The sequence below is a fragment of the Martes martes genome (assembly GCF_963455335.1).
Source record: "Martes martes genome assembly, chromosome: 2".
NCBI classification, from domain to species: domain Eukaryota; kingdom Metazoa; phylum Chordata; class Mammalia; order Carnivora; family Mustelidae; genus Martes; species Martes martes.
Window position 1 is genome coordinate 171,399,332 of NC_137889.1, and position 27,125 is coordinate 171,426,456.

Genomic DNA, 27,125 nt, shown 5'->3' on the forward strand with positions numbered 1-27,125 from the left:
ATAAGTAACATGGTAAGCCTCAAAATAAGTTTCAATAAATTTAAGAAAACTAAACTCATATCAAGCATCTTTTCCAACCATAATGGTATAAAACTAGAAATCAATTACAAGAAAAAAACTGGGGGAAAAAAACCCACAAACACATGGACTTTAAACAACATGCTACTAAACAACTGACAGGTTGATGATGAAATCAAAGAAGAAATTTAAAAATATATGTACTAGTACTGGAAGTCCTAGCCATAGTAACCAGTCAAGAAAAAGAAATAAAAGACATCCAAATCAGTAAAGAAATAAATTGTCATTCTTTGCAAATGACATATTATTCATTGAAAACTCAGGGCGCCTAGGTAGCTCAGTCAGTTAAGCATCTGCCTTCAGCTCAAGGCATGATCCCGGGGTCCTGGGATCAAGCCCCGCATCGGGCTCCCTGCCTTTTAGCAACCTTTTTCTTGATACCTCCTTTAGCGAGGGAAACAAAAGCAAAAACAAAACTACTGAGACTACACCAAAATAAAAAGCTTTTGCACAGCAAAGGAAACCATCAATAAAATGAAGAGGCAACCTACTGAATGGGAGAAGATATTTGCAAATAATATATCCAATAAGGAGTTAATATCCAAAGTATATAAAGAACTTCTACAACTCAACACCAAAAAACCGCAAATAATCTGATTAAGAAAATGGGCAAAGAACCTAAAAAAGATCTTCAGATGGACACATGAAAAGATGCTCAATATCACTAATCATTAGGGCAAATCAAAACTACAATGAGATATCACATTATACCTGTCAGAATGGCTAGAATTAAAAAAAAAAAAAAAATCCCAGGAGAAAGAGAATGAGGCAGAAATTATTTGAAGAAGTAATGCCAAAGAGTTCCCAAATTTGGTGAGATTTATAAATTTATAGATTCAAGAAGCTCAGAAACCATAAACAGAATACACACAAGAAAAACACACCTAGACATACCACAGTCAAAGCTAAAAACCAAAGATAAATTTCCTAAAGGCAGCATAAGGAAAACAATACATAATGTACAAAAGAAAACAATACAAATGACTGCTAGTATCTCTCCAGAAAAAGAGAGACCAAAAGACAATGGAACATCTTTAAAGTGCTGGGGAAAAGACCCTGCCAATCCAAAATTCTATAACCAGCAAAAATATCCTCCAAGAATGAAGACAAAATATATTATTAAATAAACAAAAACTTACAAAATTTGTTACCAAAAGACCTATGCTACAAGAAATGATAAAGAAAATTCTTCAGGTTTAAAAACAATGATATGACATAGAAATTCAGAAATTCTTATCTTCAATAAGAAATGAAAAGCACCAGAAATGGCAAATATGTGGGTAAACATAAAAGATCAATTTTTGCCTTTTAATTTCTTTAAAATATGTCTGTTTAGAGCAAAAATTATTACACTGAATGTGGAGTACTAACAAATGTAGCTATAATACATATGACAACTAAAACATAAAAGATGAAGTGGTGATAAACAGACCTGTAGAGTTGCAAATTTTTACATTTTACACAAAGTGGAATAATATTAACTCAGACACACTAATGTAGCCATTGTCTGCTTTCTATAGTGACATTGCATCTTAACTTCTCTGAGGCCCAAAGAAGAGAAAAGAATAAAGCTTTCCCTCAAAACCTTCCTTCACCAGAAGTCTAACACCTTTCACTTGAGACAAACTTTGCTCAAAAAATGTAGTTTTAACAACTAAAAAGGGTTCCATCTCTACTTCAGAAAAACAAGCAAAGAATACAGTCAGATATATTAATTAGAAATACACTTTTCTTCTTCCTCTGCAGAGTTGAAATTTGTATTTACCTCAGGCTCCCAACATATCAAGTCTAGGAACTGAATTTCACTTTTTATACAATTCAATATTGTATCTAGAAAACTGACCTTTATTTCCTTTATTCCTTTCTTCGCTTTTAAAGTTTCTTCAACAGACTTTGTTTTCTCATTCTTCTTTACTGTTTCAGTTACAGGTTTCTTTCCACTTGGTATAACCCCAAAGAATTTCCGAATATCCTAAAAGCAAAAAAGAACATGTGTAAGTAAGCATTAACTGCACAAAATGTGAATTTCAACTACAAAAAGGATCAGCTCTACATACACACTGGTTTGCCTTCAACAATTTCTTCATAATCAGATAGTTCCATGTGTGCAAAAACATTCATTTCACATGCAAAAGTTAACTGATAAAATTACCTGAGTTAAAAATCATTTGCCTAATAAAAAATAATATTAATTCTCAGAATTTGGCCAAAAACAGGATACAAATAAGCAAGTGAAGTTTTTCTTAACAACAACACAATTACTAAAGAGGCAAGTAACAAGCATTTATTGTGCATAAATGCATATGCTCATCCCACCACTCTAGGCAGACTGTGGGAGAAGACAAATGTTGAAGAGTATAATCCTTGCCCATGGGATTTATACTCCAATTTCAGAGAAAGAGAACTCTCACAACCCTGATCATTTATGACCTTAAGAACTAAAAACCTTAGAAATCATTTTTATTTATATGACTTTTTCCAAATTCTGAAAAAAATATTTTGATGCTTATTACAATATTCTCTAATTGCTCTATCCCCTTGTGTTATACTGCTAAAATAAAATGTAATCATAACAAAACATTTACAATGTAATTTACAATTTAAATCACTCTTTTATATTTTGCATACATATCCTTCCCTACTTTTGATTTTAGCTTTGAAGAAAGTATAGTGTAGAGAATGGGCACAGAACTTAGAAAGCCTTGGTATGAATCTCTGCTGTAGGGACTTTTATATATGACCTCGGGCAGGTTACTTTAATCTGTTTTCCCATCAGGAAACTGAAACTAATACTACCTGTGCTTTATGAGAATTAATTAATTTTGGCTCAGTAGAAAGCTTCCCTTCCCCTCATTCATGAACTATTATCCCTTCATATCACTGACACATCTCTATTTTCAATTATCTCTGCTCCCAGGCAAGGGTATAATGAACACAAAAAAATGAAATCTGAATAAGGATCTGAATTCCTAAGAATAGGGTTCAAGAGCCAGGTGTTCTGCCCTTCTCTTCCTATCCTTAATGTTTACAGTCCTGAGTTTTCGATCGTTTTTACCTGCTCTAACCTACCTCTTTATTATAGTGAGGAAAATATCTGTTAAAAGTGCTTTGTGAAGTATAAGAAAGGTAACATTTCCTAGATGCTGGCAGTAAATGTCATACTCTCAAAATGTGAAAAATCCCAAATAAGCGTGTTATACACGCATGCATGCACACACACACAAATATTTTTGTGTCTAAGCAAATAAAGCAGATAAATGAGGTACACAGACACCTTAAGATGTTTGTTTGTTGTTTTTTTTAAGATTTTATTTATTTGACAGAGAGAGACTCAGCAAGAGAGGGAACAAAGCAGAGGGAGTGAGAGAGAGAGAGAGAGAGAAGCAGGTTTCCCGCTGAGCAGGAAGCCCATGCGGGGCTCAATCCCAGGACCCTGGGATCATGGCCTGAGCTGAAGCAGACATCCAACGACTGAGCCACCCAGGCGCCCCTTAAGTGTGTTTTTTTTTTAATAAGATTATAGACTTTACTGGTTTTATGTTGTCTTTTGTAAATTTCTTAGTATACAAAAGTCATAAACCCATCCTAATAAAATCTAAGCCTAAAAAATACTGTTTACGAAATGGATACCTCAGCTATGAAACTAAGACATTTGTGTCAGGTGCTAAAGAAAGATGGACCATAAAGAAACCCACAGCCTTCCGTATAATTTGCAAAAAATTGGGTTTGAGGTTGGCAACCACTTATTTTACTGCTTCTGGAGGAAATGAAAGTTTCACATTGGAGTTTCACTTTTAAAATTACGAAATGATTCTTCATTCAAACAGTGATGACCATCTGCACACGCACACTGCACAGCGCGGCACAGCACATGCACCCTGGAAATACCGAAACTGAGGGTTAATAATTAGGTTAAAGTTGGTGCTGATTTTCAATCTGTATTAGGATAACAAATGCTTAAAACCACACAAAGAAAACAAAATAATTTAGGAAATGGAATTGTTGGTTATATTGAGGCTCTCCGATTTTTGTCTGTTCCATACTGCCACTCCTCAGCACTGTTACCTTTCCTTCCAAAGTAATCCCTTCTATCCAGGTCCCCTTTCTCCTCCTTTATTTTTGTTAAAGATTTATTCATTTATTTGAGAGACAGACACGGAGGTGGGGGGTGGGGTGCAGACTCCATGCTAAGGGCAGAGCCCCAAGTGGAGCTCAATCTCACAACCCTGAGATCACGACCTCAGCCAAATCAAGAGTCAGATGCTTAACCAACTGTGCCACCCAGGCAGCCCTCCTTTCCTTTATGCTACCCTACTCTCCCACTCCTCACACCCTTATACTCTGATGGCAGCAGAATAGTTAAAGAAATTATAGCATGATCTAACTCAACATACACTAAAAATCTAAACTTCTGGAAAAGCATTTTCATCACAATGAAAGCCAATCTATTCTACCTTTCTAGAATTATCTCCAGTGTGAGCAGCCATCATGTATATAAATATCTAAAGGTCACTAATCTGGCCTCAATTTAGAGATTGACTTCACCTTACTCCGTAACATTCCCTGTCTAGTATCCCCAGTTTTCAAAGATTTCATGAAATGAAATCATGAATCTAGTGGCTAATCATACTCCCAAACAATGGATCTAAACACCACTTTTCCCTGCACAGAATAATTCTTGCTCTGCACATGAGTAGAAAAAGGAATAGATTTTTATTTTTATTTTTTTTAAAGATTTTATTTATTTATTTACGAGAGAGAGAGAGAGAGAGAGAGATATCACAGGTAGGCAGAGAGGCAGGCAGAGAGAGAGGGAGAAGCAGGCTCCCTGCTGAGCAGAGAGCCTGAAGCAGGGCTCGATCCCAGGACCCTGAGATCATGACCTGAACCGAAAGCAGAGGCCCAACACACTGAGCCACCCAGGCACCCCAAGAATAGATTTTTAAACTTACTTTTATAGTCTTGGCAAAGGGAAAGCCTAACCAGAGCATCAAGTCTAGAAACCATCCATAAAGAAAGATCTGACTACATAAAAATAAAAGATGACATAAGCAAAAGTTAAAATACAAAGAACCAACTTTAAAAGATCTACAGCATGTGTTATATATAGAAGGGTTCCTACAAATCAATAAAAGATAGCTGAGTAGAAAAGTGAAAAACTACTAAACCAAATTATTTATTCTTTTAAAGATTTTATTTATTTGAGGGAGAGAAAGCACAAGCAGGGGGAGCCACAGACAGAGAGGGAGAAGCAGGCTCCCCGCTGAGCAGGGAGCATGAAGCAGATGCAGGAATCAACCCCAGGACCCTGAGATCATGAACTGAGCAGAAGGCAGACACTTAACCGAATGAGCCACCCAGGCGCCCAAACAAATTATTTAAAAAATGCAAATAACCAAAAAATAAGAGATGTTCAACTTCACAAATAATAAGCAGAAAAACTGGGGTGCCTGGGGGGCTCAGTCAGCTAAGTGGCTGCCTTCGGCTCAGATCATGATCCCAGAGCGCTGGGATCAAGCTCCACGTGAGACTCTCCACTTACCGCCAAGTCTGCTTCTCCCTCTCCCTCTGTGATCTCTCTTGTTTTCACTCTCTTTCAAATGAATAAATAAATAAAACCCTTAAAAATAGGTAAGTAAACAGATAAGCTGAAACTGGATTATTTTTCTCTAAATGTAGAAAGACTGATAATGCCCAGATTTGTCAAAGATATGGGGAAACAGATGCTCACACACTACACTGCCCTAACAGCAAAAACTGGCACACTGGAAGACAAAAACCATTCTGAAGGACAATCAGCAATACTTATCAAAATTTTAAATACACATACCCATTGTCCCAGAAATTCTATCTCTAAAAGGAATGATAAAACGAAATGATAAAAGAAAGTAACATTATTTTTATTTGGGGAAACAAAAAAAAGTAGTAATTATTATTTTCTTCTTCAACAGTTAATAGCTGAACAAAAAGGTAAGTTCAAATAAAGCAAAAATTGAGGCAAAAATCACATCAAAACTAAAACAAATTTTAGCACATAGCTAATAAAAACAAGTAGTTTTTCAAGCTTTTACTTCCAGCTACTGGACATGGATTAATCTCTTTGGATGACTCTATGAGATATGTAGAGCAAACAGAATATCTCCATTTTACAGATAAGTAAGTAGAATTAAGTCAAACACAGGCTTTTTGTCAGTTTTGCCATGTACTACCGGTCACTTGGGATGAATTACTTCTCTGCCCCTTAGATTCCTCATGATACCACTTGCCTCATAAAACTCCTGTGAGGATTAAAATGGTAACGCCAAAAACCTCCACAATGGAACCTGGTCCTCTGACTCCAAATCTCTTTCACAGTTTTCCACTTGACCATGACTGTCCCTTCATAGTTTCCCTATAACTCTAAGGATCTACGCAAAAGCAGCCATACCCCACAATCAGCAGTATGGCCTTTCCCTTCTCATTCCTGATAATCCGTATGCTTACAGGCAGGCATTATGCCAGGGACTTAGAACACAAACAGAAAAAGGCGCTCATGAAGCTACCTGAGATACAAATTAGTATATAAAGAATTCAATCCAAAACAGTGCTAAGACAGAGCTTACCACTAAACTATAAGAGCACTGCGAGCACCTAACACAGAGGGCCTTTGGGGCAGCTGCCTAAAAGAAGCCACACCTGAACTGAGTCCTAAAATGATTAGCTGGAGATATTTTTAAATAACCTCCACCTCCAACATGGGGCTCCAGCTCGTGACCCTGAGACCGAGAGTCACAAGCTCCACCAACTGAGCCAGGCACCCCAGGAGAAACCTTCCACAGTCCTATAAATATGAGCTTGAAGGCATTGCTGTTTAGTTCCATATAGCAAACTTGTTAATCTCACCACTCTGTGTCAAGTACAGGGCCAACACCAGAGACAAGCAGATGCTTAATTAATATTGGCTGACCACAGGGGGCACCTGGCTGGCTCAGTCAGTGAAGCATGCATCTCTTGATTGCAGGGCTGTGAGTTTGAGCCCCATGTTGGGTGTGGAGATTACTTAAAAATAAAATCTTAAAAAAAAAAAATCAGCTGAATACATGTGTAGTTATTTCTAAGGTCACTGGCCTTCACACCTGGGCTCCAAAAGAGATGTTCCTGATTACCTAAAATGAAACTCATGGTAGATTTATTTTTAAAGATTGAGTATTAAAATAATCTTTAATTGAAATTAAGTTGTTGCTGTGATTTTACCTATTGCTTTGGCTTTAAGAAATTTTAAGTGGAGGGGCACCTGGGTAGCTCAGTCATTTGGGCATCTACCTTCGGCTCATGTCATGATCCCAGGCTCCTGGGATCGAGTCCCACCTCAGGCTCCTTATTCAGCCAGGGAGTCTACTTCTTCCTCTCCCTCTGCAGCTCCCCCCCCGCCACCCCCACATGCTCGCTCGCTCTTTCAAAAAACAAATAAAATCTTAAAAAAAAAAATTTAAGTGGATGTTAAATTAACACTTATTGTATAATATTTCTGAAGTAAATTATTAAAGTTGGCCTTTCAGGCACACCTGGCTGGCTCAGTCAGCGAAACATGGGATTCTTGATCTTGGAATTTTGAGTTCAAGCTCCATACTGGGTGTAGAGATTACTTAAAAAATAAAATCTTTAAACAAATAAAAATAAAGTTGACTTCTATAATTAACACTTGCAGTATGGTACCCTCTTGTCATAATATTGTGGCTACTAAAAAAAAAAAAATACTTTCACTTTTAGTACAGTATTTCCTCTTCTTCCAATCTGCTTTCAGTCAAACGAGTTACCTTTCAGAAATCACATGTATTGGGATGCCTGGGTGACTCAGTCAGTTAAGTGGCTGCCTTCAGCTCAGGTCACAATCCCAGGATCCTGGGATCAAGTCCAGCATCAAGCTCCTTGCTCAGCAAGAAGCCTGCTTCTCTCTCTGCCTGCCACTCTGCCTGCTTGTGCACGCTCTCTCTCTCTCTGACAAATTAATAAATAAAATCTTTAAAGAAAAAAAAATCATATGCATCCCTATATATAAAATTGATGTTAATGATACAGCCAAGTCTAGCACAGGACTCAAGAAATTTCCTGAGTAAGATACCAGTGAGTAAAAAAAAAGTATGGTCTGAAAAATTTTTAAATAATAACAGGTTCTACCCAGGAAGAATTTTAAGAACCTGCAACAACTTCCTTCCTTCCTTTTTTCATTCATTCATTCACTCATTCATTCATTCATTCATTCATTCCTTCAACAAATACTCATTGAGAGCCTTCCATGAGCCAAGAGCTATTCTTGGTGTTTGGAATAAACGAAAGAGTCAAAAGTCTCTGTTCTTGTGGAACTTTCATTCTACTGTCAGCTCTTGGTCTTTCTGTCTTGGGGGGGGGGGGGGTAACACAGGAAACAGCAGACAAAATAATACATAGAAAGGGAATAGAAATGGAGAACATCCGATTAGGGGAAATATCTGCCTCTCCTACTTGCTCTGGAATCAACTTAGTCTACCCGAGAGGTCGCTTGCTCCCAAGACAGTGAAAAAACACATTTCCATTCTTAGCTGTGTTGAGGAAGATGTATAAAATTCTGAAGCCATAGTATGTGTATCATATGAGCCTAAGACTACACGTATTGCATGGAGCACTGGGTGCAGTGCATAAACAATGAATTTTGGAACACTGAAAAAAAATTAAATTAAATTAAAAAAAAATATATATATATATAAAAAATACTAAAAAAAAAAGTATCACAAAACATTTTCAAACATACCTGATCCAAAAATACTAACACTGGCAAAATTAAACAGAAAATGGAAATTAATAATTTAGGTTTTTTAAAAATTAAGGTCTTCAAACCTGCGTAATTGAGATAACTGAAACATTTAAAACTCTTTATGCCTGATCTGATGGTTTATTTTGCTATTTTGACATTTTCACCAAGGTTAATGTAGTCTGATTACAGTTTTTACTCATCCAGAAGTCAACTTCTTACAAATGACTTCTAGTCTAAAAAAGCAAATTTAACCTACTTGAATGAACATTGAAATTAAGTTCAAATCAAAAAGAGAACTACCAACCTACAGGTCCACTGATAGATGAATACACAAGGATGTGGTGTACACACACACACACAGAAATATCACTCCGCCATGAAAACAAATGACAGATTTGTCATTTGTGACAACATGGATGGACCTGGAGAGTGTCATGCTAAGCGAAATAAGTCACACAGAAAGACCAATACCATAATTTCACTTATATGTGGCATAAAAAAAAAAAAAAGCCTAAAAAGACCATAAATACAGAGAATTGGTGATTGCCAGAAGGGAGAGGGTTCGGGGGACAGCTGAAGGAAAGTGGGAGGCACAGGCTTCCAGTTATGGAATGAATAAGTCACAGCAATGAAAGGCACAGCATAGAGAATATAGTTAATGGTATTGTAATAGTGTTTCATGGTGACATACAATGGCTACCACACTTGTGAGCATGGCATAAAGTACAGAGTTGTCAATCCACTATGTTGCACGCCTGAAACAAATGTAACAATGTATGTCAACTATACTTCCATTTTAAAAATATATTTAAAATGTTTTTAAACATTTTAAACATTTTAAAATGTAAAAATACATTTAAAACATTTAAAAATTTTTTTTAAAAAAGGAAAACAGACCTATCACATAATAAATGTTGTATTTCTCTAGGCTATATTATACATTGTCATTAAATGTTCAATAAATTAGATACAAACTAGAAAGGGCTAGAGATGTCTGGATACCAGTAAATTTTATTCTAGTTGACTTCTCTTTTATTAGATACACAAAGTTTATTTGTACTTCTTCATTCACCAAATACTTATGAAAATGTACCATGTGCCAGGCACCATACAGTTCTCTATTCTTGTGGCCCCAATCATTGCAGAACTTATGTGCTAGTATAAGAAGCTGTCAGTAACAGGTTGACTATCTATCGATATCTAAAATATGTGCCAAGGAAACATTAAACATACAAGGGTTTTTTTTATGCTTTTGTGGATCTAACAAAAGCTATGAATATTTTCCCAAAAAAAAGCTATGAATATTTTCCATAGAAATATGCAAAAACACACTATAATACAAAAATATATAAGGTCTTTACATTCCTGGCACAGAGCTCCTAAAACTCTTGGAATTTCCCAAGTGACGGGAGCATCCTGTTAGTTACAATCCGCCCTCTGGATCACATCTAAATTTATGCTAATGAGGCAACTCAGAATGGGGACTGGTCACTAGAAAGGCCGAGAATGGGAACTCTCCACACCATCCCTAGGTGTACAGGGAGAAGGGGAAGGTTTGAAGACTGGGTTATAAAAACTCATGAACAAGCAAGGTTTGATGTTCAAAGAGCTTCTGGGTTGGTGAACACATCAAGTTGCTGGGAGGGTGGTGTACCCGAACATGGCATGGAAGCTCTGCGTCCCCCAACGTCCCATATCTTGCCCTACAGATCTTTTCCATCCATTTGGCTGTTCCAAATTGTGTCCTTATGAAAAACTGGTAAATATTAAGTAAAGTGTTTTTTAAGTTCTGTGAGCCATCCTAGCAAATTATCAAACCTGAGGAGCAGGTCTTGAACAGCCAATCTAGAGCTAGTCCCATCAGTATAGGTGGCTCATGACTTGGCTTCGTAAGTGGAAGCAGTCATTGGGACTCAGCCCCTTAACTTGTGCAGTCTGCACAAACTCTGAACAGTGTCAGAACTGAATTGAATTGTAGATATCCAGCTGGTGTCAACAAAACTAGAGAACTGACTGGTGGCAGAAAACATCCCCCCCACCAAACCACACATACACACATAAAACTTTGCACGTAATCTAAAATGCAGGGTTGGGGCACCTGGGTGGCTTAGTCAGTTGAGAGGCCAGCTCTTGATTTTGGCTGACTCTTGATTTTAGCTCAGGTCATGATCTCAGGATCCTGGGATCACGCCCTGCATCAGGCTTCAAACTCAGCAGTGAGTTTGCTTCAGGATTCTCTCTCCCTCTGCCCCCCACCTGCTCGATCGCTCAGTCACTCCCTCTCTCTCAATAAATAAATAAATCCTTTTTTTTAATGCAGGTTTTCACCTGAAACCTATTAATGGTTCCCCATGAACCTGAAATTAAAAACTTCTGATTCACATATACTGTGCAAGCTAACACATCCATCTCAACCTCAGCACCACCTATAAACACACTGAACCTTCTAAGTCTTGTGTCTCCATTCCTCCTCTAAGCTCCATATCCACATAGCCAATAGTCTACCAGATACATCTCTGTCCAAATGCCCCAAAGATGCCTCCAATTCATAAGCTCCAAAACCAAGCTCATATTCCTCTGGGACTTGCTTTTCTTCTTTTATTCCTCACCTCAATGCACGGCACCACCATTTGCCCAAAACAGAAAAAGGGACACGGTTTTTCCTTCTCAATCTGCCTCTCCACCTATTCATCCCACCTACCCTATCTCCCAAATACTGCTGTCCCCTTTCCTCTATATCTACTGCCAATGCCCAGATTCAGGGCTTCATTTATTTATTTAATAAACCCTTAAACAGGACTTGCTCTGTGCCAGGCAATAATTTAGGCACTTTAAAAACATTAACTCATTTAGTCCTCATAACAATGCTATGACTTTTTTTTGTTTGTTTTTTTGTTGTTGTTGTGTTTTTTTTTAAGATTTTATTTATTTATTTGACAGACAGAGATCACAAGTAGGCAGAGAGAGAGGGAGAAGCAGGCTCCCCGCTGAGCAGAGAGCCTGACGCGGGGCCTGATCCCAGGACCCTGGGATCATGACCCGAGCCGAAGGCAGAGGCCCTAACCTACTGAGCCACCCAGGAGCCCCCACTAGGACGTTTTTTAACTTCAATTCACAGATGAAAAAACTGAGAATGCTAAAAAGATGTTCTCTAGTAAAAGTTTTGACACTTAAGATGTTCTTATATGTAAGCAAAAGCAGACTTCTTGCATTTTCTACCTTAATGTGTAACTAAAATTTCCACAAATCTATTAGAGAAAAGCATCATCTAGCAGGCAGCCCAAATGCTATTTTAATATACATAAGTCAAGACAAAGTACCAAACTTTGCCAAGTACTCAAAAAACAAACCAAAAAAAATTAAAAAAATCATGCATTTATAGTCTTTTGCCTGTATCAAGAAGTTTCCAACTTGGTTGGTTATAAATCTATTAGTAGAGATGAAAAAAACATTTTTTGGCAATAAACACTCCTAAACCCACAGAAAAGTAAACTTTCATAATGACCTTTAGCTTTAAAAGGTCAAAGTACAGAAGCTGCTATATAGTTACTTTGAAGTATAACCAAAAACTTCTACTTATTTCCAGTGCTGATAAGCTCAACCAACAAACAAGTCATATTTGTCTATCAAAAATGCAAAAAGAAAGCAAATTATGTCACTCTGTTCACTAATCTTTGGAGGGTACATGATTTTATGCAAAATAAGTCCTCCAATACTCTGTAGTTGTGAAAATATTATATCTTGACTTCACTTCTCTACTCTGAAAGTAACAAAGAAATACAAATATTTGATTAATATTTTTAAACCACCCACCAAATCCACAAGTAGAAACTGATTATCATCACCGAATGCACAAAAACTGTCCAAATGTAAGAATCTTTTATCCTGGGCACCTGGGTGGCTCCGTGGGTTAAGCCACTGCCTTCGGCTCAGGTCATGATCTCAGGGTCCTGGGATCAAGTCCTGCATGGGGCTCTCTGCTCAGCAGGGAGCCTGCTTCCCTCTCTCTCTCTCTGCCTGCCTCTCTGCCTACTTATGATCTCTCTCTGTCAAATAAATAAATAAGATCTTAAAAAAAAAAGCATCTTTATCCTCAAGAACATTAAAATACAAAATTATATATCTGACTAATATACACAATGATTTAACTGGTAGCAACACAGCAGAAACAAATTATGAAATAAACTTAAAGTATTTAAAATTACATGAAGGCCTTATACTTTGAAAGTAAAGTTAGTGGTTAGGATGCTTTCCCCTGAGATCAGGAAAAAGACACAACCATTCCCATCACTTCTATTCAATCCTGTGGAGGTTCCAGCAAAAGCATTTAGGAAAAAAAAAAAAAATTTTTTTTTAATTTAAAAAGGATAGGATAAAGTAAAGCTATCTCTATCTACAGATGAAATGATCTCATATAGAAAAAATCCTAAGGAATCCACCAAAAAACTATCAGAACTACTAACTGAGTTCAGCAAGACTGCAGGATACAAGATCAATATATAAAACTCAGTTGTATTTCCTCACTCTTGCAATGAATAATCCAAAATTGAAATTAAGAAAATTATTTCATTTACTGTGTCATCAAAAAGAAAAAAAATACTTAGAAATAAACTCAATAAAAGTGTAAAACCCATACTCTGAAAACTCTAAACATTATTTAAAGAAACTGAAGACCTAAACAAATGGAAAGATAGCCCATGTTCATGGATCAGAAGACCTTCTATTGTGAAGATGGCAATACTTCCCAAGACAATCTACAGATTCAACATGATCACTGTCAAAATCCCAGCTGGCTTCTTTGCCAATTATAAAATTCATGTGGAAATTCAAGGGACCCAGAACACAAAACAATCTTGAAAAATAACAAAGTTGAAGGAATAAGACTTCCTGATTTCAAAACTTACAATAAAGCCGGGGTTGGGGGTGGGGGGGGACACTTTACCACAAAACTATAGTAATAAAGACGTGTTGTTGGCCTTAACATAAATAGGGGGAAAAGAACGCAGAATCCAGGGGAAAAAACCCTCACACTTACAGTTAATTGATTTCTGACAAGGGATACAAGATAACTGAGTGGGAAAAGAAGAGTCTACAAATGATGCAGGAACAACTGCATATCCCCATGCAAAAGAATAAACTTGAACCCCCTACTTCATACCCTAAACAAAAATTAACTCAAAATGTCTCAAAGTTAAATATAAAAGGTAAAAGTCTTAGGCATAAGTCCTCAAGACCTTGGATTAGGCAATGGTTTCTTAGATATAACACCAAAAGCTCTGAGAAATAATGCCTGAAGCTTGAATGATGAGAAAAAGGTAGATATGCAAGGAAGGATCTGAACAAGGAGAGGAAACAGCAAGAACAAAAGCTGGGACAGAACCAGTATAGTATACTCAAAAAAACCAGAAAGATAACAGAGGTAGGTAGGGGCCTTAGAGGGCAACTACTAACTAGTATATATGGCAAAGGTACATTTTAATAGGGTGACAGCACTACTCTATGGGGAGCATTCAAATATGATTCACATACTCACAATATGAAAGGTATCCCCTAGAATGGGGCATGAAGCCGCTCAGATGTATTTAGACTTGACAGCTCTTCAAACAGGCTGTCCTCTAGGTCTCATGTGTGTTTAATTCAACCTTATGCATACTTTCAATAAATTATACCAGCCAATGAATTATGTATGCTGACTTCTTTAAAATGGCAGCTCAGGTTTTATTCACATTTTGAGCAAATAATTAAATTTTTACAGCAATCCAAATTGTTTACATGGTTTCTTTTTTAATCTTTTTACTTTTAATCTTGTTTCAATTCCTTTAATAGACATTATGTTCACATGGTTCAAAATTCAAGAGTATAGGGACGCCTGGGTGGCTCAGTTGGTTAAGCAGCTGCCTTCGGCTCAGGTCATGATCCCAGCGTCCTGGGATCGAGTCCCGCATCGGGCTCCTTGCTCAGCGGGGAGCCTGCTTCTCCCTCTGCCTCTGCCTGCCACTCTGCCTGCCTGTGCTCGTTCGCTCTCTCTCCCTCTCTCTCTCTGACAAATAAATAAATAAAATCTTTAAAAAAAAAAAAAAAAAAAATTCAAGAGTATAAAGTCTCCCTCTCATCCTGCCTCTTCCTCCCATCCTGCCTTCCATTTTTGGAGGCAACAAATGTTATCAGTTAGTTCCCTGTGTATCCTTCCAGACTTCAAGCAAATATGTATATAGTCTTTTCTCTCTTTCTCTACATAAAGTGAAACATACTTTACGTACTGTCCTATACCTTCGTTTTCACTGAATTATCTTGACATTTGTTTTATATTAAGGATAAAAGTTTTCTCTTTTTTAATGCCTGCAGAGTATTCCATTTTGTGGATACAGTTTTTTACTCCTTTTTAATAACTTCAATTAGGAAATATTTGAGAAAAATAAACTATAGCTCCCAAGGCAAAAGTTGTTAACATCTATGGAAGGGCTTCAGAAGATACGCAAATCCTCTTAAATGCTATGTATATGCCCATTTCTGTGGGCAGAAAATTTGCATACCACTCACATTATCAAAGATAACTGACCCAAAGAACTACTGTACTACAATATAACTTGTGCACAGATGTTCAATAAACCTATGCTGAACAGAATTTTAGTGTGGGGTCTTGCTAAATTTTGTACTAGAGACAGAAGGACCAAATAAAATACCAATATAATCAAGAACTCTTATCTATGTTATAGAACCTTTTCCCTTTAACAAACAGCAAAACTGACCCATGTGACTTCTACTTCTTTTCCAAGAAGAGCTTTATTTTTCATCTGCATTGTGAACAACAATACTAGGATAGAAAAGAATCAAAATTTAAAGTATCTGAGTGATGAAAAGTTGGCTATACAAGAGATTTTTCACCATAACTGACATCAGAGGCATCTAAGATGTCCCTTAAAACTATGTAACATTCCAGAGTCCCTCCTATGAAAACTAGATCATTGGTAGTCACATAGTAGTATAATACCTCCATATGCCAGGTTCCACAATAGCAGCTTTACCTACATTATACTGTTTAATACTCAAGACAATCACTTAAGGCAACTATACTTCACCCCTTCTTACAGTTAAGAAATACACGGGCTTAAAAAAGTTAAAGTTAAGCTATTTATTTAAACCACATAAAAACCACCACCACTTAACTACTAAATGGCAGAGCAAGGCTAAATCACTGCCTCACTCTTACCTTCAATACTCCAAACCTCATCAACTTTCCACAATACCAAACTGCCTTAAGTACAAAATGTAATTACCATTTTAGGGCAGTATAATGTAGTGGTCAAGAATTCTAGTTCAACCATTTATTAGTTGTATGACAAACTGTTTTAACTCGAAAAGGCTCCTTTACCATCTGTAAAACTAGACTGCTGTGAGGTTTAAATGAGAAAAGGTATATAAAACCAACAGCTCACATACTGGTACTTGGTTCAAGGTGGCTATTATTTTATCCTTCTTTGAGAAAAAACACAAAGGGCTGTAAGGTTTCCCAATCTGGCATAAAAAATTTCCCTCCATAACGCTGGCATTGTGACAACTAAGCTAAAAAAAAAAAAAAAGCTTAAAAAACCTGTCTGATTATGATGTAGATTCTGGCTTAATGGAACATCATAAATTGTCCTTTAAATATTTCAAATACATACATGTATCTATTGCCACACAAGCATGAAGGTCTGTTTGGATGGCTGCATAATCACTTCACTCTCAATTCACATGCTTTATGCAGAATTATACAGAGATGCCTTTTTTAAAGATTATTTTTAACATCAGGTGATAAGCGATGACAGCTGTCAAATATACTACATCTGTTTTTATCTCCTGTGTTTCTGGTGTGTGTGTGTGTGTTTTCCTGGTAAACCGTGTTATCCCTTTAACTTCTATGAACTCCTTTAAACAAAATAAAGCATCCTCCTTATACCCTCGGTCTCAAAACGGTTACGTGATGAGCTTTTCATGGCGCTACTAATGACGAAAGTTGAAGGCCTGAGACAACTTACTCCTAAGAATGCAAAGTTCGTTACATTTTTCTCCGCCTTGAACCAAAGGTTGAAATCAATGCTCTAGGTAGGACGCAAACAGAGCTCTGGGGTAACGCCTAACAGGATAACAACTTTATCGCTAAGCCCCCAAATCACCTTCTTTACTCCCTTCCTTTCTCCCTTCCCCCCATGAGCGAAAAAATGTGAAACTCCTGCGCAGCACTAAAAGCCCTGCCTGCAGCCCGCCGCCCAGAGCTGAAACCCCGTGGTCCAGGGAAAGCCGTGAGACCGGTGCCGCATTTGGGGCCCCTTCTGTGCCTTTGCTCCGCTTGGGAGCCCCGCACCGCCATCCTCCCCCACCCTCCACACCGAAAGTGCCCGGTCCACACCCAGCCTGCAAACTCTCCCAAGCCCCCGAGCCGCACAGCCTCCCCCAGGGGCTCACCATCGCAGCCCACCGACTCAGGCGCGGGCGGGCAGGCCTGTCCGCTGGGGAATCCGTTACCGGGACTCGGGATCCATTCGCGCCAACAACTTCTCCCGCGAAGTGGAAGGAGGTGGGGGCCCGCGGCGCCCGGTGATGACGTCAGAAGGCGCGCAGCTAAACTTGGGCCCCGGCCGGAGGCGGGAGGTGCGACGTCGGCCCAGGTGACGCCCCGCAGGCCCGGGGACCGCGGGCCTCGGGAGGAGCCGCGGAAGCGTGGCGCGCGCGTCGCTTTGCTCCTTGAGTTTTCGGCGGGGGCGCTCAAGTGGAGGTTCCGTTACTCTGCGGAGGCGGGCCGACCGGCTTCCTCTGGTAACACGTGCGGACGTTGCAGTGTCCTGAACTATCTTTCCAAGGGTTCTGACTACCCCCACCCCGCCGTGAAAATACACGTTCCAGATGTACGTTTCGCATCTTACATTAATTTTTTTCGCATATTACTGTTAAATATCAATTGTTTAACAACAGTTTCACCAAAGAGCAGTTGCCTTGATGTAATGTTTGACCCGCCGTATTGGGGGGGTTTTTTTGCCTCCGAAGTGAAGACCCGCAGTTTGAAAACCAGGCTACTAGAAGGCAATTTTATATTGTGTAATTGCAGAGCAGAAAAGACTTTGGTAAAAATCGTCTAGTCACCAACACCCACTCTATTTCAGAAGTGAAAAATACAAGGCCCAAACAAGTTGAGGGGTCCAGGCTAGGAATCCAGGCCTCTCAATTCCCAAACCTGCACGAAGTTCCGCAGAGCCGTGGTGCGTGTGAAGCCAAGTCATAAACAGGATGTATCGCAAGAGACAATGATCCCAAAAGCTTTGGGGTAAACAAGTTTCATATTAATAGATAAGCTACTGAATTGTGGGGTAGAATGAGACATTTGCATACAATTTTAAGAGAAAACATGAGACCCTAAGGAGTTTAGTGGGGAGAGCAGTATCTCCAGCTTCGGCCCTAAATACTTACCCTCCCCTCCCTCCCCCCACCACCCTCTCCTTTTTAGGTCTTGCATTTTATCACACCAGTATCTCTACAGTGAAAGATAGCAAAGCCTTCTGGAGAGGCAAACCATGGAGAGCTTGTATTTTTTAAGTGCCCAATGTAATACTGCCTGGCACGCAGATACGGACTATCCTAGTTCAGCTCATCTAATAACCACAGTGACACTGGGCTACTATCGTCCCCAATTTACAAAGGAGTTTACTACTCATGCATAGCGCCTCATTGCATTGGACACCCTGTAGCCGGTATGGTAGGGTTCCCAGCTTCACCACATGCTAATTGTGCGTCCATGGGCAAGTTACTAAGCTTCAATGTCCTCCTCCTTAAAATAAGGATAATAGTAGTACTTCATGAGCGTTTATAGAACATTGTTCCTGGCACATAAAATAATACTTTTTTAAGTCCACTGTGATGATGATGATGATGATGATGATGATGATTACCAAGGCTGGGTATTATCAAGGGAGATAGTTCTAAAAATGAACTTATGCACACCATAAGTTTTGCTTAGAGAAATACTCGATAGGGGAAGAGGGGGGTCATTAGACCCTTTGAAAAATCAGTACAAACTATGAACCTACTCTCCAAAAAAATGTACACAGCAGACACTTCACATAAATTTTTACTTATAATCTCAGAGGATCTAAACCAATCTACAAGGTTTATGGTGTTGTAAATAAGTAAATAAGGTGTATATTCAAAGTTTTCCATATCTTTTATATTATATTACTTTTAACTTACATATTTTTCTTTTAGCATTTTAAGTCTTCCTTGAATTTAGGTTAGAATTAAGTCAAAAACCTGTAACTTCCAGAAAGATACTGAATTTGTTGGACTGCTTTCTTTAGGAACATTTACTTGGAAATATTCTATCTCAGAAATGTACCAGATTAAAAATGCTGCATATGCTTTGCTACTCCTCCCCTCATCTGAGCTAGCTTGTGTCTGATTTGACAGTTCCAGACGCGAACTTTAAGAGGACTAGCAGCTCCTACCTTGCTCTGTCGGACCCCTGAGCTACCATGTAAAGCAAGAGAAGGGACTATTTGAACCCAGGCTTACGGGCATCTGCACCAGGTACCAGGCTTGTCAGTGAAACCATCTTGGACCCACCATACCAGTTGCTGGTGAAATTCTGGTAGTCTACTAAATGACCCCAATCAACACTTCAGCATAGAAAAGCCACCTAAAAGTCACCTTGGGGTGCCTGGGGGGCTCAGTGGGTTAAGCCTCTGCCTTCAGCTCAGGTCCTGGTCTCAGGGTCCGGGCATCGAGCCCCGCATCAGGCTCTCTCCTCAGCAGGGAGCCGACTTCCCTGTCTCTGCCTGCCTCTCTGCCTGCTTGTGATGTCTCTCTCTCAATCTGTCAAATAAATAAATAAAATCTCAAAAAAAAAAAAAAGAAAAGAAAGGTCACCTAGTCAAGGCTTACATAAATTCTCTGACAGTAGTGTGAGCATAATAAAATGATTGTTCGTTTAAGGTAGTAAGTTTTGGGGTAGTTTGTTGTGAAATGATAACCAGAACAGAACCCAGAGTCTAAAGAACCCAGAGTATAACCAAAAAATTAGCATGAACAGAATATTCATGCTTATTTTCTCCACTGTGGTGGTTTTTACTGATGCATCATTCAACAAATATTTATTGACATTTACTGTGTGTCAGCACTTTTTTATGTGCTTGCTGGGAACGCATGGTAAATAAGACAGGCAGTCCCAGCTTTCCTGAAGTTTATACCTTTGAGGAGAAGAGAAAAATAAATAAGTAGACAAAAATAAAGTCTGTACTTTCAGATAAGGGTAAGTGCTACACAGAAAATAAAGGAGCCTAATGAGATAGAGGCTAGCTGGGAAGGATGGGGTGGAAGTATTGTAAATAAGTGACTTGAGAAGGAGACACTGAGCTGGGACATGGATTTGAGAAGGAGCCAGCAAGTATAAAGGCCCTGATATGGTTACAAATTAAGCATATTCAGGGAATAGCCAGAAAGCCAGTTTTATGACTGGTATAGAATTAACAAGTGGAAGTGATAGGAGATTGATTTGGGCGAAGGTGAGGGGAGAGATCTCCAGAGACTTAGACCCTAGCAAGAAGTTTTATTCTAATTGTAATGGGAAGGCTTTGTAAGATTTTAAGCCCAGAGATTGCTATGATCCCGTCATTCTTTTTTTGTTATTATTTTTATGTTCAGTTAGCCAACATATAGTATCATTTTTAGTCTTGGTATTTCTTGACTAGAAAGAAAAAAAAAAACTATGTGTTTTATGGCAAAATAAGATACCCATTTGTTTTCCATGGCAGAGGAATCTGAGGAGTATTAAAAATATTACCAGGGGCGCCTCGGTGGCTCAGTGGTTAAGCATCTGCCTTTGTCTCAGGTCATGGTCCCAGGGTCCTGGGATCAAGCCCCACATTGGACTCCCTGCTCAGCGGGAAGCCTGCTTCTCCCTCTCCCACTCCCCCTGCTTGTGTTCCCTCTCTCGCTGTGTCCCTCTCTGTCAAATAAGTAAATAAAATCTTTGAAAAAAATTACCAAATATGATTTGTTCTACTTGTCCATAGGGGAACAACGGTCTCTTATTAAATTAGTTTCTGTACAGTAACTGCATCTGGATTTTAACCCTTCCTGGGCACTACCCGATTTTAGCATCTAGTTTGAACTTGTTCCAGGCAAAAGACCAGCCTATGTGCACCGTCCATCTCTGTGACATCTCTTTGACAATGAGAACAAAGGAATAGGTTATAACTACTTCCATGCCTCAGTATTAATTAAAAGATGCAATAATGACTTTCTAGGAAGTTGAGGATACACAAAGAGCGTAACATGCTAGGGCTGCTGATTTTTCAGAGAGATACAGAAAGGTCATTTATTGGTGATGTAAAACATTAGCTAACAAGGATTCTTGGCGTGTTTTCTTAAAAGTATTTTCATCAAGTTTTCCTTATGCTCTCCCTAGTTGTTAGTTCAGTTCTTCTTGTATAAATATTTCTCAAACCAGCTGATGAATAAATAACACTATTAATTCATTGTAGAGTGACATTGGTAACAGATAATACAGCAATTGAATAAGCACTGCAATTTCCAGAATTAAGGGCATCTATTGAAAGCCTAAAATATTTTTAAGTAATTTTTTAAAAATTTTATTTATTTGAGAGAGAGAGAGAGAGAGCACGAGTAGGGGCAGAGGAGCAGAGGGAGAAGGACAAGCAGACTCCACGGTGAGCAGGGAGTCTGATACAGGGCTTCATCCCAGGACCCCGAGATCATGACCTGAGCCGAAGGCAGAGGCTTTAACCCACTGAGCCACCCAGGCGCCCCAGAAGACACGTTTTTAAGAGATGTATTATATATTGGATCTGTTACCTGATGCTCACTGGCCTTGTTTATCCTTAAAAGAAAGAGTTTCAGGGAAAACATTGTCAACAAAGCCAGTCTTGTGAAAGTCAAGGATCTCTTTCCCTCCCCCACTTAGGGGTATATCACTAGTGAAAGAATTATTTCCATTCTATGAAGAACCCTCACCACAAAAGTTAGAATATTGACATTAACATCTTTATTGGTATATTTCTCAACTTGTAAATAATTAAATTATGTATGTAATAATTGGCTCTTTTTCTGTAACATATATAGAGAATTAAATTGTCCTCCTGAAATGACTAAAAACTGTGTATGAGTTAAAAAGCACCTGTTTGAATTTTGGTCATCCTTTATAATCTCACCACTACCACATGTAAGTGGAAAACAACTGTTTGATATAAATTCTCAGCAGTAATACCACTGCCTTAGTTAACTTATCTGTATGATAGAAATAACTCTTCACTTGGAGTCTCTTTAAAATCCTTTTCAGGGACACAATAATTACATTGTCTTTCACATAGATTTTTATGTCAACAGAAATCAATCGAATTTTCACTGTGCAACAACAAATGTGACTTTCTGCCCTCTAGATAAATATTAGCATGTCCTGCTTTTCAAGGTTTATTGGAACATATTCCTTATAGAAAACAGTCTGTTAGGTAGCTTATCCTTTTCTGTATTTATGATGACTGCGGATTTAGCCCTGTGACATTGACCTTGTAATCCATTTATGAGCATAATCATTAAGTCATAATCTGTCACCATGATAGTGCACATATTCTAATTTAGGAAATTAGGCACTGTGTCATTTATCTTAATTCTTGGATAATATCCAATTAGCCTTCTTAATATGATTATGCTTTAGTAATCGAAATTATTCTTAACTTGCCAGATGATTTTTATAAACTGTAATAATAAAAAGTTTTTCCCAAGTATATCAGTATCTTCACTTAAGTTAGAAGAAACATTGCATTTAAAATACCAAATTTAACAAAAAGCATATGACTTTACTGTTGACATATGCATTTGGTTTTATACATACTGTATCACAAGCTGTGGATTAGTTTCCTAAAATAGTCATTGGCCATTTTATGATTAGGATAATCTTGTATTCTCCAAACCCTACAACTCAAAGTAATTCCAGAATTTTTGTTTTTGTTGTTTTATAGAAACAACGTGAAGCCTAGCAAATAAGGGAAACTACCATCAGTTATTTGAAAATTTCTGCTACAGTAAGAATGACCACATGCCTGTAAATTGTAGACCTTTAAGACTCTTGAGAATCTGAGCCTCCATAGTATATGCCCTGAACCCTCATTCATATCCCAACAATGTTTGCCATAAAAAATGTTTTTAACCTCCATGGAAATCTCACAGATCATCTTTCTTGACATGTAATTCAAATAATATTGAATATAATCAATATGCAGAGTAGTGTATATGAGAAGTAAAAAAAAAATCTTAGGAATGAACACAAGTAGAATAGAAAGACACATGAAAAGAGAATTTCAATAAATTCACAGCTTCCATAAAATATACAGCAAAAATCTTACTCAGATAAAGTCTAATTCATTGCCACAAAAAGGATATAAGCAGTAGTTTTTAACATATCCATTTAAACTGCTAGCTGCTATAGAAAGAGTTAATCTTGCTTTAAGACAAATGAGGTCAAGTGCTTTGGACTCTACATTTTAAAATACACCCGGTTTGATGCCTTTATGTAATATTATCTTTAGCTCTAGGATGGTGGTAAGCATTGTAATTGGTAAAGTAAATACAACAGATCACTAATACCTGGGATTCCTTACACATTTTTTAGAAAATGTTTCTTTTAGTTTGAGTGGGATTTGCAAAACTTAATATTACTATATGTTGAAGAGCACTACTATAAAAAAGAATCACTACTATAGTTGAATTCACCTCTTTTCCCTTCTTCCACCAAGCAGCATAATCTAAATCTGGTCATGAGAGCACAGTAGACAAACCACAGTTGAGAAACGTTCTATAAAATAACTGACCAGGATTCATCAAAAGTGATCTTCCCTATGACCCTGCAATTGCACTGCTGGGTATTTACCCCAAAGATACAGATGTAGTGAAAAGAAGGGCCATCTGTACCCCAATGTTTATAGCAGCAATGGCCACGGTCGCCAAACTGTGGAAAGAACCAAGATGCCCTTCAACGGATGAATGGATAAGGAAGATGTGGTCCATATACACTATGGAGTATTATGCCTCCATCAGAAAGGACGAATACCCAACTTTTGTAGCAACATGGACAGGACTGGAAGAGATTATGTTGAGTGAAATAAGTCAAGCAGAGAAAGTCAAGTATCATATGGTTTCACTTATTGGTGGAGCATGACAAATAATATAGAGGACAAGGGTAGATGGAGAGGAGAAGGGAGTTGAGGGAAATTGGAAGGGGAGGTGAACCATGAGAGACTATGGACTCTGAAAAACAACCTGAGGGTTTTGAAGGGGCGGGGTGGGAGGGTGGGGGAACCAGGTGGTGGGTATTAGGGAGGGCACAGATTGCATGGAGCACTGGGTGTGGTGAAAAAACAATGAATACTGTTACGCTGAAAATAAAAAAAATAAAAAAAAAAAAAGTGTCAAGGTCATGAAAGAAAAGGGAAGATTGAGGACTGAAAATATGTATTAACTAAATGCAATGTGGGATCCTGGACAGAAAAAAGGACATTGGAAGAAAAATGAGTAAAATTTGAATAAGGTCTATACTTCAGTAAATAGGTCATAGCATAGTATCCTGGTTTTGATCACTGTAAGTGACTATGTCAGTTAACATGAACAAAACGGAAGGATATGTGTGAACTCTCCGTACTATTTTTGCAACTTTTCTATAACTTCTTTCAGTTTAAAAAAAAAAAAAAAGATGAGCCCAAGGTCAATGGTTGTGTTTGAACAAACAGGATTGAAAGTAGGAAAGAGGAATTTGTCTGGGGGGCGTGTTACAACTGACTTGTCTATTAGACTTGGGATGAAAGAAATAGTTGTGAGCAAAGGAATCTTATAATGTGTAGTTATGTCTATAAGATGGCTGTGAAGCTTAATGAAATTGTAAGAAGGATCCTTTGCTTAAAAAACTTGAAGATACAATTAATCAATTACTAATAACCTGAAACTTACATTTCTATGAGTTCAACAAAATATTTCTCTAGAAGTAGTTCCTTTTTTTAAAGATTTATTTATTTACCCTATGACCCAGAAATGGTACCATTGGGTATTTTCCCCAAGGATACAAATGTAGTGATCCGAAGGGGCACCTGCACCCCAATGTTTATAGCAGTAATGTCCATAATAGCCAACCTATGGAAAGAGCCCAGATGTCCATGGACAGATGAAGGGTTAAAGAAGATGTGAGGTATAATATATATATTATAGTATAATAGTATAGTATATTAAATATATATAGTATTATTCCATTCTATACAATATGTGAGATAGATACATAAATCTATAGATGTAGATATATATATCTAATATATCTAATCTAATATCTAATATAGATATATAAATCTATATCTAATATATATATCTATCTATCTCACATGTTGTATAGAATGGAATACTATAATATATATAAGTTTAAAACTATAATATATATAATATATATATCATATTGTATAGAATGGAATACTACTCAGCCATCCAAAAATGAAATCTCGCCATTTGCAACGATGTGGATGGAACTAGAGGGTATTATGCCAAGCGAAATAAGTCAATCAGAGAAAGACAATTATCATATGATCTCATTCATATGAGGAATTTAAGAAACAAAATAGAGGATCATAGGAGAAGAGAGGAAAAAATAAGACAAAATCAGAGAGAGAAAGACAAACCATAAGACACTCTTAATCATAAGAAACAAACTGAGGGTTGCTGGAGGGAAGGGGGGTAGGGGGATGAGGTAAATGAGTGATGGGCATTAAGGAAGGCATGTGATGTAATGATCACTGGGTATTGTACAAGACTGATGAATCACAGACCTGTACCTCTGAAACTAATAATACATTATACATTAATTAATAGAATTTAAATTAAAAAAAGAAAAGAAAGGATTTATTTATTTTGGAGAGAGAGAGCGTGCAGGAGGGTGGGGCAGAGGGAGAGAGAGAGACTCTCAGTCAACTCCCTGCCCAGTGTGGAACTGATGTGGGGCTCCATCTCACAATCCCAAGGTCATCACCTGAGACAAAATCAAGATCAGACACTCAACCCCCTGAGCCACCCAGGTGCCCTTCTCTAGAAGTATTCTTTGATGAAATACTTTCTTCACTTGGTTTCAATGACATCTGTAGTCTCCCAGTTTTTTCCTTCTTCAACACCCACGCTTAGGACGGTTGTGTTCATTGCCCCTGATCTTCTTGTCTCTTTAACACTTGATTATCCTAGAGCCCATTTCTCTACTCACTACCCGGAGACCATCCAGTCTCATACCTTTTTATAGTATCTGAAAACTGACACTTCCAAATTTCTATCACCTGCTGATTTTTCCTATAAACCTCTGGGTTGTATATTCATTTTCCAACTTCACATCTCCACTTGACTGTCTAATAGATATATGAAAGCTATTATGTCCAAAACTAAATTCTTGACCCTCTGTCACAAACCTGCATCTCAACTGATAGCACCTCTATCCTTCTATTTGCTCAGGTCAAAAATTTTGAAGTAATCTTCAACTCTTGCTTGCTTGCTCTCATGCTCTCTCACTTTCTATCTCTCCTCCCCTTCAAGTCCTCCCCCTCACTACCATACACATTCAAACCATCAGCGAATTCTATTGGCTCTATCTTCAAAATCCAACCAGAACCCAACAAATCTCATTATGTCTACCACTACCATGCAGGTCTAAGCTACCATCATGTCTCCCCTGTTATCATCTCTTGACTGATCACCATGATTCTGCTTCTGTTCCACCTACAGGATGGTCTGAACACAGTATCCACAGTGAGTCTTTTCACCTGTGGTTAGATCATGTCACTCTCAGCTGAAAACTTTACAGTGTTCCTCTTCTTGGTAAGAGTATAACACAAGGGCGCCTGGGGGGCTCAGTGAGTTAAGCATCTGCCTTTGGCTCAGGTCATGATCCTGGAGTCCTGGGATCAAGTCCCATGTTGGGCTGCTTGCTCAGCTGGGAATCTGCTCCTCCTCTTCCCCTCCCCCCGCCCATTCATGATCTCTCTCTCTCTCTCTCTCTCTCTCAAATAAATAAGTAAAATCTTTTTTAAGAAAAGAGTATAAAACAAATTCCTCCCCATTCCCCTGCACCATCTGGTCCCATTACACGCTCTGTAATTACTGCCTCCTACACGCAATCGTTCCACTCCGGTCACAGCTCTTCATTATTTCTGAAAGGTACCAGACATGATTCTGTTTCAAGGACTTTTCACTCACCACTCATTATGGGCCTGGAGTG

General features: G+C 38.2%; 1 protein-coding gene across 4 annotated transcripts in view; it reads right to left on the bottom strand.

Moving 5' to 3' along the window:
- Nucleotides 1–17,582, bottom strand: part of RFC1 (replication factor C subunit 1) — a 75,245-nt gene extending 57,663 nt beyond the window's left edge. For all 4 annotated transcript variants that reach the window (XM_080796749.1, XM_080796750.1, XM_080796748.1 and 1 more), the window contains exons 1-2: nt 17,294–17,582; nt 1,922–2,050 (exon numbers count right to left, since the gene is read on the bottom strand). In XM_080796749.1, coding sequence (XP_080652875.1) covers nt 1,922–2,050; nt 17,294–17,296 — 132 coding nt within the window. In that variant the 5' untranslated portion in view covers nt 17,297–17,582. The remainder of the gene's footprint in view (nt 1–1,921; nt 2,051–17,293) is intronic.
- Nucleotides 17,583–27,125: the final 9,543 nt, after the last annotated feature.